This window comes from Cynocephalus volans, chromosome 2 (genome assembly GCF_027409185.1).
Source record: "Cynocephalus volans isolate mCynVol1 chromosome 2, mCynVol1.pri, whole genome shotgun sequence".
Classification (NCBI taxonomy): Eukaryota; Metazoa; Chordata; class Mammalia; order Dermoptera; family Cynocephalidae; genus Cynocephalus; species Cynocephalus volans.
In genome coordinates this window covers 77839946-77857868 of record NC_084461.1, presented here as the reverse complement: position 1 = coordinate 77857868, position 17923 = coordinate 77839946, and the positions used below count along the sequence as shown (strand labels likewise).

General features: G+C 36.6%; 1 protein-coding gene across 1 annotated transcript in view; it reads right to left on the bottom strand.

The window, feature by feature from the left end:
- The window catches only part of ADGRV1 (adhesion G protein-coupled receptor V1), a 548065-nt gene that overhangs the window by 373271 nt on the left and 156871 nt on the right, over window positions 1–17923 (bottom strand). The window contains exons 62-70 of the mRNA XM_063086652.1: window positions 17691–17876; window positions 17188–17420; window positions 14508–14656; window positions 12280–12481; window positions 11553–11772; window positions 9314–9553; window positions 7762–7911; window positions 6255–6728; window positions 204–347 (exon numbers count right to left, since the gene is read on the bottom strand). Of these exons, the coding sequence (XP_062942722.1) occupies window positions 204–347; window positions 6255–6728; window positions 7762–7911; window positions 9314–9553; window positions 11553–11772; window positions 12280–12481; window positions 14508–14656; window positions 17188–17420; window positions 17691–17876 (1998 nt within the window). The remainder of the gene's footprint in view (window positions 1–203; window positions 348–6254; window positions 6729–7761; window positions 7912–9313; window positions 9554–11552; window positions 11773–12279; window positions 12482–14507; window positions 14657–17187; window positions 17421–17690; window positions 17877–17923) is intronic.

The following is a 17923-nucleotide window of genomic DNA, read 5'->3' as shown; positions in this document are numbered from 1 at the left end:
TCTTAACAGGTACGAAAATATGCTATCTATCCTAAGTGAATCATTGTGTGGAATATGCATATGTTGAAACAACACACTGTATCCCACAAAAATGTACAAGAAAATGTTAAAATTTAAAAAGAAAGAAAAAAAAATTCTATATCTAAGAATTTAGTCCTGCCCTCTAGTGGTTCGCTGGGAGTACCGCACCCAGGGCCAATTACCTTAGAATTGGCAGCTTTCTCAGGGACAGGAAGGACAGCAGATTTTGCTTCCTGGAGAATTCTTGGCATCCCATAGAAACGTCCACCAACAAGCATCACAGTCACCAGTTGCAAGGTGAAATTAGAGCCCAGTGATAGGAAGACCTTTAAACAAACAGTATCAATGATTTTTTTAGTAGTAAGAAATACTCTTAAGAGAAAAATACTGACGTTTGACCTGAACAATTAGCATACTGCCTGAGGCTCCTTTAGTACCAAACAGTTTCACCAATATATGCTCTTACTCCCTCTTCATAAAACAAACCACCAGTATTTAGAGTGTGGGGTGAGGAAGGTATAAAAATACTCTACAACTTTTGCAAATTTTCCATGTATGCCCAAATGTCCTCAAGAACAATAGGAATCACCCTGGTATTCATGATGGAATCATGTGTACGGAGAATGAAGACAGAACTGGAGAACAGTGTCAGCTCTTAAAACCCGGGTGTAGTGGTTTGAATTATGTCCCCCAAAACTCACTGAAGCTTGAATTGTGTCCCCCAAGTTATATGTATTAGAAACAGCTTGAGGACTTGGGGACCCAACTCCCACACCAGCATGCAGAGGAAGCCAAACCTGGAGTCAACTTTGGCTTTGAGATTCTGCAGCTTTGAGATTTAATGCCTGCCCTGCTGGGCTTCAGACTTGATTGGGACCTGTTACCCCTTTCTTTTGGCCTATTTCTCCCTTTTGGAATGGGAATATGTACCCTATGTTTATCCCACCAGTGTATCTTGGAAGTAGATAACTTGTTTTTAATTCACAGATGGGACTTTGAACTTTGGACTTTGGAGTTGAAACAAGTTAAGACTTTGGGGATGAAATGAATATATTTGTATATGAAAAGGAGACATGAGTTTTGGGTGGCCAGGGGTGGAATATAGTGGATTGAATTATGTTCCTCAAAACTCACTGAAGCTTGAATTGTGTCCCCCAAGTTATATGTATTAGAAACTTGGTCCCCATTGTGACTGTTAAGAAGGTGGGAAATCCTATTATGATAATTGAAAGGTGGGGCCTTGAAGAGGTAATTGGATTTTAGGACCATGCAGTAGTGAATGGACTAAAAATGGTGGTCAGGGGAGTGGTTCTGAGGGCTTTAAAAGAAGAGAGAAGAGAGTCTGTCTGTGGAGTACACATAAAGCAAATGTATTCCACAGGGCCTGGTTTTCCAAAGCCCTGCAGTTTCAGGTTTAGCCTAACTTCTTAAAAGTACATATAAAATATTGACAAAAGACAGGAAATTTTCCCCAGGCTAAAGTCTCTGCTGTAAGATTAAGAATTGTAACACAGGAAGGTTGCTAGCTCAAGGACAGACAAGCTACTGATTGATATGTAAAGATACTGTGAAATTGCTATAGGGAGAGAGAATGTTGGCTAAGATCTAGCTTATGTTGGTGGATCTACTTAACCTCTTGCAAATTGCATTACGGAATGTCACCTTTCTTGAATGTTACCTTTACTGAATGTTACCAGCCTATATTGTTAAACTATAACCCCACCTATATTCTCTTCCTGTAACTTCCTGGTCTGCAGAATAAATGCAGGAAGAGAACCCCAATTCATGGTTAATTTCCCAAAGGAAGGAATGCCTCTCTCTTGAGGGTTCTGGGAGATTAAACCCTTCAGGGTCTCTCACTGCTCAGAAGAGATGGGCTTTGAGTAATCCTTTTTGCAGCTCCATCGCCCAGGGGAAGAGAGTTGATAAACCTGTGGGAAGGAAAGCAACATCTGTCTCTCTCTCTTTCTGCTCTCTCTGCTTCCACCATCTTGCAATGTGAGACCTCTGGGTCACTGTCACCACCACCAGATGGACTTTGGACTTCTCAGCCTCAGAAACTGTAAGCAATTGATTTCATTTTCTTTATAAATCACCCAGTTTCAACTATTTCATTATAAGCAACAAAAACGGACTAATACAATGAGAAAACTTATTTTCCTCTTCTTCACTGAGTAATAACTAATAACTCTAATTAAATTTACTCAAATGGATTATGATTTAAGTGTACTGATTATGTGAATATTTTGAATAAATAAAAATTGCTAACACCATGTATTACATTACCAATTTTCAAAATTTTAGAATCAAATGAAATAGAGAAAATCCCAAATTCACAAATTGGTGTTAAAATAAAAGTTATTTTTGAGACTTACAACACAGTTCCCCATAGAAACATAGTTATTGGTAATGATTAACCCCCAAGTTATTTCATAATCCGCAATATTCCTAAAAACTCTGTACATCTTTATTGAATGTAAAAGCAACCATTTCTATGGGGTCTCTTCTTTTAAATATAATGCACTTAAACATATACCACACACTAGAATGTGCACAATATATATGATAGTAGTTTCAAATGTTCAATATGAGGTGCCAGATGTTTTATTCTTTCAAAATGATATTTACTGAACATGAATCATAAGTCAAGTGCTAAGAAACAAATAAATCATAGCAGCATAACTTCAATCGTGTACATTCACGTCTCCTATGAGTGTGCCCCTTCCCCATACAGGTCACTGGCTGGGCAGCAAATGATTTTTTATCCCTATTTCCTAGAGAATGAAGGGCCAGCTATCAGCTCCTCTGCTCATGGGCCCATCCAGTACACACAGACTCGTGGGATGTGCCAGATCCCAAAGATGCACTAATTAAGCATTAAAGTCAAACATGAGTAATAGTGGATTGGAGAAAAAGCTGGTTTACCTATGGAAGAAAGGTGATTAGATTAATTTGAAAAGAAATTTGAAAGCTTTTAGGAGTTGATCATGTTTTCCAGTATGCCCTTCATTTCCTTGATCCAGGACTGCCTCACCAATACTATTTTATATATTTCCCATCATTCTTGATGGTATCTGGGCACAAATAGAAAAAATATTTATGGTCCCATAATATTCTGGGCACATCTCCAACACTGCTTATCCACATGCTTTCATAATTAGCTGTTGATGGGCCTTCTCTTGCACTAGACAGGAACAACAGGACCACAGGAATGGTGGCTCAGTCATCCTTATATCTGCTGGGCTTCACAATGATTGGCACATAAAGTACTTAATGAATGACCCAACCACAAATGTAAAGTTTCTTTTGCATTCTGACTTAATCTCTTTTAAATGTAGACTTGGTCCTTTAGTTTGCCAATGATTCTTACTGCAGGAGGGTGGAGCAGAGAGAACTGTATGTAAACTCTTGTAACTAATATCTCAAACTTCAAAGAGCAATGTGTTATATCCACAGAGGGAGGCAAAAAGGGGCCCATTCAAAAAATCCTACCCTTGGTTTATGCTCATGTCACACCTTGCCCCCAAACAGTTACCTTGGAAGACTAAATCACCAATACCTAATCTATGTGCAGTCTTACACCACACATCCTGGAATGTGAGAGAGAGAAGGAACCTATGCAATTCAGAATAGGTTAATGAAAGATGTTAAAGTAAGCAAAAAAGAGAATGCTTTTATGTATGCATGAGCTAGTAAACTTATTGTTACTTTTTATTAAAAATAGATAGAAATCCAAAAAATAAGTAAAATAGATTCAAAGAAGATATTACAATATTCACAGATAGTAACTGAAATATGATATTAGTAAATCTAAATAGCTTTATAAACTATACCACTAAACTTTCAAAGCAAAATGAAAAGAGTTCTACTATCCTTCAAAATATTCTCAGTACCAGAAGTTACAATCTAAGTAGCTAGGCAGATCAAGGGTCCTAGTCCAGGAAATACATAATCACATATTTTGGTTTTCCTATACATAGTCTGAGAGCAATTTCATACTACACACATTGCTTAGCAACTAGTCTTCTCTGTGGCAAGTCTTATTGTCAGATGAAATCTTACTATAAAATGATACAAAGCTATTCCTAGAAAAGTTAAAAGAATTCCCCCTAGTGTTCATTAGCAGATTATAACTTGAATATGTTCAGAATGTTATGCTATGAATGAACAGGGAAATGTTTTAAGTCTCATAATTTAAGCATACAGTATTTTTTAAATTAACCTAATTTATAAATGAGACTTAATACAATGATATTCTGGTTAACTGTATACACCTCTCATTTTCACAGCTTTGCTCTCTTTATTCCAGTATTGAAGATTTGGGGATATAGTAAATGAAGGTTAGAAATTGATATAACAGGGCCTTGACATTGAGTCAGTTTCCCAAAGTACTACAGAAATGTAGGAATAACTATGAAACCCATGTCCACTAAGAAGCCTCCATTTTTCTCCTCTGTTAAACACCAACAAAAGTAAAGACCTAGGTGCACAAAAAATCAAAAGTCTGCATACACAGTGAGTATGAATTAGACTAACAAGCTCTTTGCTTATTCTGGATGATAGCTTCCTTTCTGTTGGTCATAAGTTTATACGAAACTTAGATGAAACAAATAGGAAACTGCTTCATTTTTCTCCTGTTAGTGTTTTGTGGGATTTCTTTCCGCTACTCTTTGAAAATGTTGTGGGTAGATCTCGAAGCTCTGTCACTTTCAGGAATGTAAAAGACCAAACCCACTTAAAGTAAAATTTCAGCCTCACATTCCATTAAAGTTTCCCTGTTTATCCCAGTTCTTGCTTGATCCATGGCTCTGGCTCTGCAGTGGGAAAGAGCTCTTCCAATCCCTCCTGGGACCTATCCACAAATCTTCTGGCACTTCCAGGACTGGTGTGGGGGTGGGGGGAAGCTGCTTTAAGGCAAAATGACAGAGTCTTGCCTTGCTGCTTTAGTCCTTTCTTAGCTAACACAGACTGACCACCACAACTCTATGACAGTAGCACCCAAATGCTCGAGCTTTCCCAGAATCAATATGAGTGTTCCTCAAAGGCTTCAGAATTCTACTCTTCACCGTTCCTCGACAGAGACAATATAGGAGGGTACTTCAAAAAGTTCACGGAAAAACAGTATTGAAAGATAATACGGGACCGAGCCCGTGGCGCACTCGGTAGCGTGCAGCGCTGGGAGCGCGGCAACGCTCCCACCGCGGGTTCGGATCCCATATGGGAATGACCGGTGCGCTCACTGGCTGAGTGCCGGTCACGAAAACGACAAGGAAAAAAAAAAGAAAGAAAGAAAGATAATACGAATCTTCCCATGAACTTTTTGAAGTACCTCGTACACTCCTGATGGCCTTTTTGATTCTCTCCTAGCTTCACAATGCACACCGCAGGTTTTTTTTTTTTTTTTTTCCAGGATGACTCCAATCTAGCTACCTTCTGGGCATCCTTTCTTAACCATGAGATAATTAATCCCCAATGCCAAAATGCATCCAGTGTATAAAATAAGTTAATGTCTCTCCTATGCATAGACAATAACAAAGAAATCCCACAAAACACTCACAGGAGAAAAATGAAACAGTACCATTCTTGGGAAGATTAAGAAAAATAGTCACTCAAATCACTTCCTATGATTCAGATTGAGAAAGATTGCTGGAGTATCAACTTGACCCACTGGAAACACATGCATTCTTATCATTTTCATCCTAAATGTTGGCAGAGCAGTCTGCTACCCTCTCTCCTCTTTATCATTACAAAAAATCATAGCCAATTTCCTGTGTTCCAAATTTTCAAGGACAGAAGCAGGTACTAGTCTCTATTTACATAGCCCCAGGGAGCACAAACCAGTCTCTCTCTCACTGCACTACCCTCCAGTAGGAGCACAAGGAAGCCTACAAATTTCTCCCCTTCAAGAAGCATCTGTGTGTGTGTGTGTGTGTGTGTGTGTGTGTGTGTGTGTATGTGTGCGTACAGCACTTGAATACGTCCTACAACTTCGTAAGTACTAATACGCTTCTGCGACTATCTAGACAAAAATATATTATCTCCAAATAGCAATATACTTATTCATTTATAATCTGCAAATGCAGGATTCAATAATTATTGTTCATTTTCTAAGGCATTTTTCATGGTTGCATTTAAATATCTGAGTAAGACTTTAAACTGATCATGAGGTAAACAAGGGCTCTCATGAGAGGGTTTTACTGGACTAGCCAGGAAACTGAAGAAACGCCACGAACCTGATGGTTAATTGGCACCGTGCCCACTACATATCTGGCACCATCTTTGACTACTAGCTGCTTCTCTGCATCTTCAGTAACAATCGGCTGTTCGTTATGATGAGACGATATTCTACATCCAACAGCCACATCTCCAAATGTTCCAGCAAGCCGGGTTATATTAATTTGGATAGATCTAATAAGGTTATACGCGATAAGTATTGACTGGTGATCTGAATACAGGGCAAATACTCCATGTGCATCATCATTCGCAGAAACAGAGAACCACGTAGTGCATTTTTCCGAATCCAGTTCTGCTCCTCCCTCTACAGAAACAAGCTGAATCACATAATCTTCTTCTGTCTCAGGTATATCATCTGGTAGCAAATGAACAGCAAAGCTGGCTTCACTCTCTCCATCAGCAAAGGAGAAAAATCCATTTGTGGAAAAAAAGTCTCCAGTAATATCAAACTCACTACTTAATTCCCAGTAAACCTAAAAAAAAAAAAATCCCAAAAAAACAACCACAAAGTTATATAATTCAATATATTGAACCAAAATCCTTTAAGTTATATTTTCCTCTGCAATGTACAAAGAGAAATTTTAATTGTGCATCATTACATTTAAAGCCAAACTCTCCAAGTATATGTTAGTTTGGAAAGTAAATTAAGTTTTTCAGGCTGTTGTACACAATTTGCATGACAAGATTACTAAATCTCATTATTTCCCCTGCTTCTAACATAATAGCATAATTTAAAGAGACAAAGGAAAGAAAGTTAACTTTAAAATGCCAGTTCCATAAATACATTCTTCACTAGTGAAACATACACAATATTTGAGGGTAAAAAGTAGATAATTTAACAATTCACATGAGAATTTGTTTTTGTTTTTAATAAAAAGGGAACAGCTGTAAGATATCAAGAATTTATCATTATTTTCCAAAAACTGTTGGCTTCCAAACTGAAGACGTACCAGGTAATCTCCAATACAGGAAAAGAGGTAAGTTTATAGAGAAATTCCACAAAATATATTTTTCTAACAAGCGAATGACCTTGATCTGTTAGATGGGGACTCATAAGGGCATCCCCAATCATTCTAGATCAATAATCACACAAGGGCAACATATTAAAAAATAGTTGTTAAATGGAAAAATTCTATTGAGAAACAAAGCCCTGAAGAACATTTTAAGCAATTTACAAAAATCAGTGAGAGGCTTAAGTAGGAAAGTCTTCGTGTTATAACAAACAACAAAATACAGAATAGTTCAGTCCTTCATGAGCAAGTGTGAAGAAGATTTTTCTGTACTAGCTGTAACTACATTTAATTTAGAGAGATAGCTAGAGGTCGATGCTGGCTGACGAGCTCGGCTGTGCTTAAATGAAGCCTTTCAGTATCTCTGAAAACTCATGGAACTTCAGTTTCTCAAAACTGTAGTTAAACCAGAACTTGCAGTTTCTCTGTCCCTCTTCACCGTAGTTGTTAGACAAATTGGCACTCTACTTACAAAAATCAAAATGAAAAATAATACCGTAATCTCTCCAGAGGTGCCCTTAACTCTTTTGACAAAGAAAATAATGATCAGGGGCCCTTCCAAAGCCGGTGGCTCCAAATAGGTTTTCTTGGATAAAGACTCAGGAGCAAACTGAACAACTCCATTTGGGTCACCAAACTTTTGTATCTAAAATATATAAACAGAGAGCAGAGTAAACACATAGAACAACTATGGATGAAATTACACTGTCCAATGTACTGATACACAGATAAGCTGAGGAAATGAAAGAAACAGAAATGACACTTGAGTATAATCCACTTGGCTACCTGATTTTTTAAAAACTTCTTTATTACACTGACTGTTGTCTAAACAAGTAGATTCTTATTCCCCAAGGATAATGGGAATAAGTATCCAGAAAACTCCACTTTGTAGCATCCCAAAAGGATAGGATAAAGGATTTTGCTTTCTTCATCTCACATTTGCTACATTTAGCCAATTAATTTCAGCTAATTTCTTTCTACTAGCGATGGCATAATGTGGAGAGAAGCAAAAAAGCCCTATGATGGTGAATTATATGCGTCAACTTGGCAAGGTTAAGGTGCCCAGTTGTTTGGTCAAACACTAGTCTACATGTTGCTGTGAAGGTATTTTGTAGATGTGATTAACATTTACAATCAGGTGACTCTAAGGAGATCATCCTCAATAATGTAGGTGGGCCTCATCCAAGCAACCGATGACCTTAAAAGCAAAAACTGAGGTTTCCTGGATTCCAGGAATTCTCCACGCTGTAATTTAGGAATTCTGCTTGAGTTTCAAGGCTACTGACCTGCCCTTCAACTCTTTTCTGAGTTTCCTGCCTGCCAGCCTATTCTGTGGATTTTGGATTTGACAGCTCCCACAATCATGTGAACCAATTCCTTAAAGTGTTTCTCTCTTCTCTTTCTCCTTCTGTGTGCGTGTGAGTGTGCGTGTGTGTGTGTGTGTGTGTGTGTGTGTGTGTGTGTATTCTATTGGTTCCATTTCTCTGGAAAACTTAACTGATATTTACCCCAAATGTGAGTATTTTGCAAACTTAAGAAAAAAAAAGTATCGTGTCTCTTCATTGTTTTCAGTAGCCCCTGATGAACTGGGTGGTTCATATCAAATACACTAAATTCAGGGCTGATCCACCACCACGTCATTGTGCTAACTGAACAAGTACCATTATTCCTTCAAACAATCTGACTTACAACTAGTTTATAATTTTTATGCACTTTAATTACAAAGATATCTAATGTTTAGGATGATAGAACAAATACCTCCTCTCTAAAATTGCCGAATACTCCAAAAACACCAAATTTTCTCAAGGGCTATGAAATAAGTATTTTTCACTATATTAAATTTTTTTTAATTGCCAATAATCAGCCAATTTTACATAATGAACTAACATAAAAACCAGAAAGTTTGACCTATCAGAATTATTATGACTTCATTTGGTTTTATAATTTTCAGTTCATCATAAGCATGTAGAGTTTCTAAAAATGTAAATGGATTTTCTGATAAATCCATTAAATTCAAAATTTTGTGGGAAAAATAAAGTGAGACTTACTGTTAATGTAACATCTTTAGCTCTGGAGTCTAATTTAGCTTCTCCTTTCACAAGTTTAAGTTTAATAACAAAAGTCTCTTCAACTTCAATTTCTTCATGAGGATAGATTGTCAGAATTATGGTTCTCACTCCACCTTCCCCCTCTCCAAAATAGAAGGACCCGTTCACTGGGCTCGCAACGTCTCTGTTCTCTGGTGGTAAGGCTTCCTGAGAATTGGGTCCTACTATCTCCCAGTTCACCTGCAGAATGTTTTTGTTTTTTGGTTTTTAATAGAGATAATCAGTTTTAAGCAAAGAATTACTGTAGGATATACAGTATTAGAAAAAATATACGTATATATGACAACTATAGAATATCTCCAGCAAATTCCTGTTTCATCAACTCATATATTTGTTAAAAATAATAACATTTGCAAATAACTACATATCTATAGAATATCAGTTTTCATGGATAACATTATCTAACAAGAGAAGAAAAACAATACCTAATCATTTATCAGCGCCACAGGATAACAAAAATATAAATATATTTCATACGTATAAGAGAAATTAAAACATTTTAAAAATATAAGAGTACAATACTGTCCTGCTGCAAATCAAAACCTATATGAATAAGACAATAAAACAATGTGAAAAGTCTGCTGGGTGTGCAATCTCTTCTAAATACTGGTTCCAGGACCATCGATACCAAAATCCTGGGATACTCAAAATGGTATAATATTTGCATATAACCTACACACATCTTCCTGTATACTTTAAATCATCTCTAGATCACTTACAATACCTAATACAATGTAAATGCTATGTAAATAGTTGTTATACTGCATTGTTTAGGAAATAATGATAAGAAAAAAAGTCTGTACGTGTTTAGTACAGACACGATTTCTTTTCCAAGTAGTTTTGATTTGCAGTTGATTGAATCCATGAGTATGGAACCCACAGATAGGGAAGGTTGAGTTTATATTTAATTTCCTAGCATAAAATGAACAGGAATCTTCACAAGATTTTACAAGAAACAAATTTTTGTTATAAAAACGTACTCTTTAAGTTTGTATAATTTAAATTTGTATGCTTTTCGTATCATCTATAACCTCTCAAATGAACATAGCCAAACAGAACTCTTGACTTTGCCCAAAGCTTCTGCATCTCCCTGCACAGCACTACAATCTGTCCAGCCGCTCAAACTACAATTCTAGCAGGTATCCTTGATTTCTCTCTTTCCCTCAGACTCCATTTCCAGCCCAGTGAATTTTTCCTCCAAAACATATTCAACATCTATTTACTTCTCACCATCTCTTTCTCCTCCAGTCTTGTTTGAGTCACCATCAGTTCTGACTTGGACACTAAAGAGCAACAGCTCCTAACCATCCTTTCTGCTTCTACGCCACCCCACCAGCTTCCTGACAATCCATTTTCTTCACAGCAGTCAGCAGTGAGCTGCTGTAAATGGCAATCCGGTGACATTATTCCCCTGCTTAAAACTCTCTAATGGCATCCTATTTGCACTTAGAATAAAATCTTTAACCTGGCACACGAAGTTCTATGTGATCAAACACCTTTTGAGCCCTCTGCTAGCTTGTCTGTTATCCCCTCACCTCCAAGGCCCCACCACAGGGGCCTCTCCAGCCCTCAAACGTGCCAGGTGTGCCTCTGCAGGAGTACGATTCCTTCTGCCCAAATGCTCACCCCTCCAACAATGACATGTCCACTTCTTTGTCATTACCCAGCTTTCAGCTTAAATATCACACCCTCACCACCCAATCAAAAGAGCCAGCAGGTCACTCCCAATTGTGTCTCCCTTTTACAAGCAGAACCATTATTGTTATCAGATAATTTTCTTTTTACTTATTTGTTTACTGTTCAACTCTGCTTACTAAAATGAAAAGTCTATGAGAACAGAGATGAGGTCTTCCTAGTTTACCAGTATGTTCTCAGTACCTAGAACAGGGTCTGGTACATAGAAAGCACTCAACAAATATTTATTGAATTGCTGAATTTTACCAGAATCATTCACGTAATTTCTAACTTGCTCTCAAGAGTTCCCTGAAAACAGCTGTTGCCTCACACATTTTTATGCACTTCATTGAACTCAGAAGCTACTTTCCACTTACAAAGTAATTAATAAATATTACTCATTGATTATGAACAAATAAATGAATATATTGCAGAATAAGAAAATCTAACACCATACTCGGTCTATCAAAAATTGTTTTTAAAACCACGGGAAGAATAACTCTACCTGAATCTCTCCCAAGAGTCCTCCAGTCCGCTCCAGCATCAAGGATAAAATCATTGTAGAATTGGGGTTAGGAACAGAAATTTTGCTTTGATTGAGAAATCTTACAACGCCAAAGGGAGAGTCACTCTTGGCAATCGTGATTCTGCTCACTAGGTGGCGCCCAAGGACCGCTCCACCAGTAGCTCCAGTGAGCAGAATTTCAATCGGCTCCTCAAATTCGCTGCATAGCAAGAAGGAGCAATTCTGTGAGTCTAAACATATTAAAGTGCTTGTAAAATCCAAATAACTAGTCATTTTCCAAATTGGTCATACATATTCAAGGCACAGTAGTCACAAACCAAGTGTAAGGAGAGGGTGCTCAGCTAAAAGCATGAATGATCAACATCAATATTACATAACCTAGGACAGTTATTAGACTTTCCTCCCCTCCTTTTAATTGCTTAATGTATTAAGTAACTGAATTGAAGGATGTTTCCACATTCTGATTAGAATTTTTATGTCTAGAGGAACATAAATTGTTTCCTCTATTTGAAACAAAGTGACATATACAACCACAGTGGTCTCCCAACTCTTCTTTCCCTAGCCGCAGGACCCCCAAAAGTCATCTGTTGTTTCTCAATGGGCACATGTATTATCTAAAATTTTATTATGAGTGAAAAACATATGTAAGGGATAGAACGCAATATTCACGCTTTACGTAAGCTACGTTATTCCCTATGTTACTGACCTTTCATCGTCATTGATGATGGAGACATTTATAAAACTTAAGTTCTGCCCATGCTGAAAGGTGACTGAACTGCCATGCAGTATATAATCCACACCTCCAGGAACAGCAGAGGAGCTCTGAGAGATGAAGTCAGCTGTCACATGGCCGTAAGTTCCACTCAGTCTCACCACCGGGATCATGACCATCCCAATATCTTCCTCCACTGCAATGGGAATCTAGAATTAACTGGTATGCCAGACAAAGCAACTAATTTTTATAAGATTCAGCCAAATTAAACCAACTAAATATAATGGTATGATGTAAGCACTCAATTTTTCCATAGATCATGTATCACTTTAAAAAAATGATTAGGGAAAATTTCATAATTCATTTTTTTTAGAAAGAATATAGCTTACCAGATGTTGAAAGTTATAGTAAGCAGTAAAAGTTAGAATTTAAATAACTTATTCAGTCATTAGAGTAGACATTCTTCCTCTGTGTGAGTGAGAGCATACAAATAAATGACCCTTGTTTTCTAAGACAATGCTAGATGAACACCAAAAACACTTAAAATAGTGTACTCAAAGGAAACCATTCTGGATTGCTTCTACACACTTACTTGAAATATAAATAATATAAATAAATGAGGTTTATGCTATTTTTATTTATCATATAAATTTTCTAAAGTCCAAATATAAATACAATATTACATTTTCAGCTCCTATGAAATCTACTTGTGAATCCGAAAATGCATCCACATTGTTAGATTTCAACTTAAAAATTCTTTTCAAAAATACCTTTATTTCTTCTTAAGCTATGCTAATGTCTGCATATTAAAATATCATTTAATAGAATGCACATTAGCTATGGCTAAATAATACTGAACTTACATTATAATTATAAATATCCATTGCCCCAAATTCGCCAAAGACAGTGAATCAAACAGAAATCAGTGAACAGAGAAAAAAAAATTCAAATTCCCATTTATTTCTTAATGCAAAAATGCAACCTTATTTTTACTAGCTGTAGACTGAAGTTCACAAAATAGTAATGTCTTCCATGACTTATTCATGAAGTCATCATAAACCAACTCCTAAAGCAATTTTTGGTGAATTTTTTAAATGGCTACCGATGGAGTGTGGGTGTGTTGTCCCCTCCAAAAGTCATGTGGAAATTTGATCTCCAATGTGGCAGTGTTGGAAACTGATTGAGTCATGGGGGCGGATCCCTCATGAATGGATTAATGCTCTCCCTGGGGGAGGAGGGGTAGTGAGTGAGTTCTGGTTCTATTAGTTCCCACGAGAGCTTGTTGTATATAGGACCCTGACACCTCCTCTCTCTCTCTCTTGCTTCCTCTCACCATGTGATCTGCTTGTATCTGCCAGCTGCCTGCTGTTTTTCCACCATGAGTAGAAGCAGCCTGAGGCCTGTGCCAGATGCAGCTGTCCCAGAATCATAAGCCAAATAAACCTCTTTCCTTTATAAATTACCCAGTCTCAGGTATGTCTGTCATAGCAACACAAAACGGACTAAAACAGCTACATAATCAAAAAATTTTGATAGATGCAATTAAGTCAGTAAATCAATTGCAGCATCAAGGTAACATATTTATTTTTAAAGTTATATGCATATTCTGCCTTTGAATAAAATCATTTTCTAGTAAGGCAACCCATCTGTCTCTACCGAGGAGAGAATATAGCCATATATTCTGTACTTTGCTTCTACAGGAGGGGAGAACTGGCAATATTAGGCAAGCTGCAATCAGAAACTGTTTTGAGAAAGTAAGATCAAGGATCCATATACTACCTGCATCTGCAGTCCAGTAAAATATTCATTTCAAAGGTGATTAGTCATTAGAAAGTGAATATTCACTAATTTCTAATCACATAGGAAGTTAAATATTGCATAAATTAGAAAGGTTTTCATAAAAATGTTTGAAACAAACATTTTAATAATCCTAAAGTTATACATAATTTTTCTAGGTTGCCTCATTCCTAACCATTTAGCTTTGCCATACACAGTAAGGTTCAAGACTACCCAAAGGCAACTGAAAATATATTTTAGGGTAATTAAATAAATAAAAATATAAAATAAATATTTGAAAAATAAATATAAATATGTACATACACATACACTCAACCAAGAAAATTTATACATGGAAATTCAAACTGAGTGTCATGTTCAGATATTTTGTAATTCAAAAAGATGTGGTAAACTTACTTACTTACAAGGAAGCTGACAGAACCTACCTTCGAAGGCAGTATACTTTGGGTCAAATTCAATGATGCCCTCCGCATTATCATTTTTCATTATTATGATCTGAACAATGGAGATGTTTTCTATTTCAGGAGGTTGATCTATCTGAAGTCCATTTTCTCTGATGGTAAAATCATACCCTCTTGCAAAGTCATAAAAAGTAAAAATAAAAATACAACAACAAAAAAATAAAATAAATAAATAATTACTTAGCATGAATTAAAAGGTCCTCTTAGCTCCTATTACTTAATCCTAGTTAAGTATTGTGATACTTTTAAAGATCCTCAACACTAAGATACTCTTTTTTTTCTGAAACATTTTAAAACAGACTTCTGTGCGGCTCCCAGTTATTGCTGCCTGCGTGAAACCAAAACTAACATAAAGTTACTAAACTTGGAAAATGGGAAGATAATAAACTATTAGGAAATTGGGAAGAAGCTGTCATAAAACAAACCTTTGGGCAGAGTCTGCTCAAACTTAGTAAACCATCTGGGCTAAAGATTTACAGTGTTAGGGTAAGAGGATTACTTTAAAGAAATAATGATGTCATCCCACAAATCAAATTTCATGATAGCTATCAAGATTCAAGAAAATATTTTAATTTCTGTGGAAACCAATTAAAATCGATGCCACTATTCTTTAATACAGATGGTACTTTATTGGTGTAATGACATATTTCTACAAAAGAAGATTCTTTTTTAGATGGATATTGTTCACATCAAACAAAAGTTTTGACTTCCGGGAGTTTGTTACCTTAATTCCTGAAGCTAAAAAATGGCACTAAACCATTTTAGCTCTTCCTTCAACTCCCAGATTTTATTTACCTGGTACTTAAGCTTATCTCATATTGAAAGTTTAAAAGCTGGATAATAAGATTATATATAAGGTAAAATTAGAAAACAGGATTAAAATATTAAATGATAAGAATAACTGTAGTAGTCTGAAATGGGTTGTAGGTTAGCTTAGTATCATAACTGAATACCAAAGCAGTGTGTTTTCTAGCAACTAGGCAAAAAGGGAAACACACTGGATTATACTACTGCTGTGGATTGATTGAATTGTGTCCCCCAAAGTTCATATACTAGAAGCTTAATTCCCACTGTAACTGTTGAGCGTGGGAAATCCTAATATGGTCATTGAAAGGTGGACCCTTGAAGAGGTGATTAGATTGTAGGACCATGCCATAGTGAGTGGATTAAAAATGGTGGTCAAGGGTGTGGTTCTGAGGACTTTAAAAGAAGAGCACATGAGAGGTTACTCTCTCTCTGCTCTGCCATTTTCTGCCATGGGAGACCTCAGCATTGCTGTAAAGCCACCACCAAAGAAGACCCCCACCAGATGTGTTCCCTGGACTTTAGACTTCCCAGCCTTTAAAACTGTAAGGAATACATTTCATTCTCTTACAAAATACCCAGTTCCATATATTTTGTTATAAGTAACAAAAATGGACTAATACAACTCCTTTCATTTTCAGATCGAAGAAAGCATAGAAATTTCTCTGGAAGGAAAAACTCTTTTCTCCAGAATTTAACTTAAGTAGAAACTGCTTTTTTTAAGGGTAGCAGAGAAGGCAAAATCTCCAAACCCTAGTTAATCAATAACACAAATACTTTCTCACACTTAATGAGCAACATTTACGAAATTGCACTTATTTAATTAAAACAGTCAGTGACCAGCTTGAATTTTAACAATTTAATATACATACAAATTCATTCTAATCACCAAATACAGAATCATTTTTGGGAAATTTAAGATTTGAAGTGTATGTGAGTCCACAATATTTTTTCCCAGATGGGATGATATACACTCTACCTGAATCAATGAGTGAAATATTTTTGCTTAAAAAAGTTTTTAAAGCATGGTATTTATATAACAAATGCAAAAAAATATTTTAATGCATAAGAAAAATTTCTTCCTTTAAGACTTCTATAAATACAAACATTATTCTAGCTGAAGGTCCCACCTTCCCGGGTTCTGTGTAAGCTATCCATGCAGAGGTGCTTGTAGGGCTGCTTAACCTGTGAGCTCTCAACCTGTGGATATTTAAGCATGCTAAAGGTGTTTTCTGGCCTTGTCAATCAAGTCTGCCCCACTAAATCGGGAAATGAAAAGGACTCATTATGGTTCATTCTCAATCTTCACTGAAAACATGTTACGCGTTAATGGCCAGCCACCTTTGACTCAATTTCTCCCCACTTTAAAACTGCTACTGGGCAAGCATCTACTCATTCACCCACAGAGAAGACAATACCGCTTTCAGATATACCAAGGAAAATGTCCCTTGCTTCACTCCTTTCACAAGTATGGAAATATAGGGAAGCAAATTCTGCTATCCCAGCTGACCTCTGACTTGGGAAGCGCTTAGGCTACTTCCTCACCAAATTACTAGAAGCCCATATCATGTCCAATTCCCTGGCCAGCCACAGCGCATTCACACAACAGAAACATGTACTTTCAAGTTTATGGGAAAAAATATACACATTTTAGAAAATCGCAAAAAATAACAGTCTTTGCCACAATTTCCATTCTATGTCCTGTTCTAATGTCACACAACCTGAGAAAGTGCAGGGAAAGACCTGTTTAACAGCTCAGTAGTAGTCTCCACACTACATTTTTTTACTCTTTCATTCCCTTTCTTTTTCTTCTTTTTTCTAATTTCCTTTTTTCTTTTACCTTCCCTGGAGTTCCACCTTTGTAATTGCTAGAGAAAATTCCTCAGGGCCTTCAGGATGGTCATCATCAAGGATTTCAACATGCAGACTTTTCACCAGCTCCCTTGCTGCAAAGAGAAGCTCCCCTGCTGCAGGAACAAAATCCAAGCCTGCTGCTGCTGTCCCACTCACTGTCTCGTAGAAGAGTCGTACGAGGCCAAAATATCCCCCCGAACGAATGATTGTGATGTTAACCTATGCGAAAAGCATCCTCTTATTTGATTTGAATGTTTAATCTACCAGACAATATTGTCTCTAATTAAATATTCTATTTATCAGGATTATGTTAAAATGATAAATAAATTTATAAAATTATATAAATTCTATGTTAAAATAATGATGTTAGGAGCAAATTAATTAGTTTGTGAAAAACTCTGGAATAGGAACAAGGAAATACATTTCAAAGATTATTCACAATATCAAAAACAAAAGTGATATGAAAATTGTAAGCACTTCACACTATACCTTCTGTGCTTCTTCTGACACTCGAAGTTGCCCATGTGTAAAGGCAAATCGGCCATAGGGGGAGTCACTGGCCACCATCGTGATGTTGGCGGTGCTGCTGGATTCACTCAGTTTTCCTCCCTCGCTGATTTCAGTGAGCTGAAACTCATAGAAATTCTTTTCCTCAGGAATGTCATCATTCAAAGCCTAGAGAAAGACAAAAAGAGCCATTAACAGTGGAATCTATAAAATTT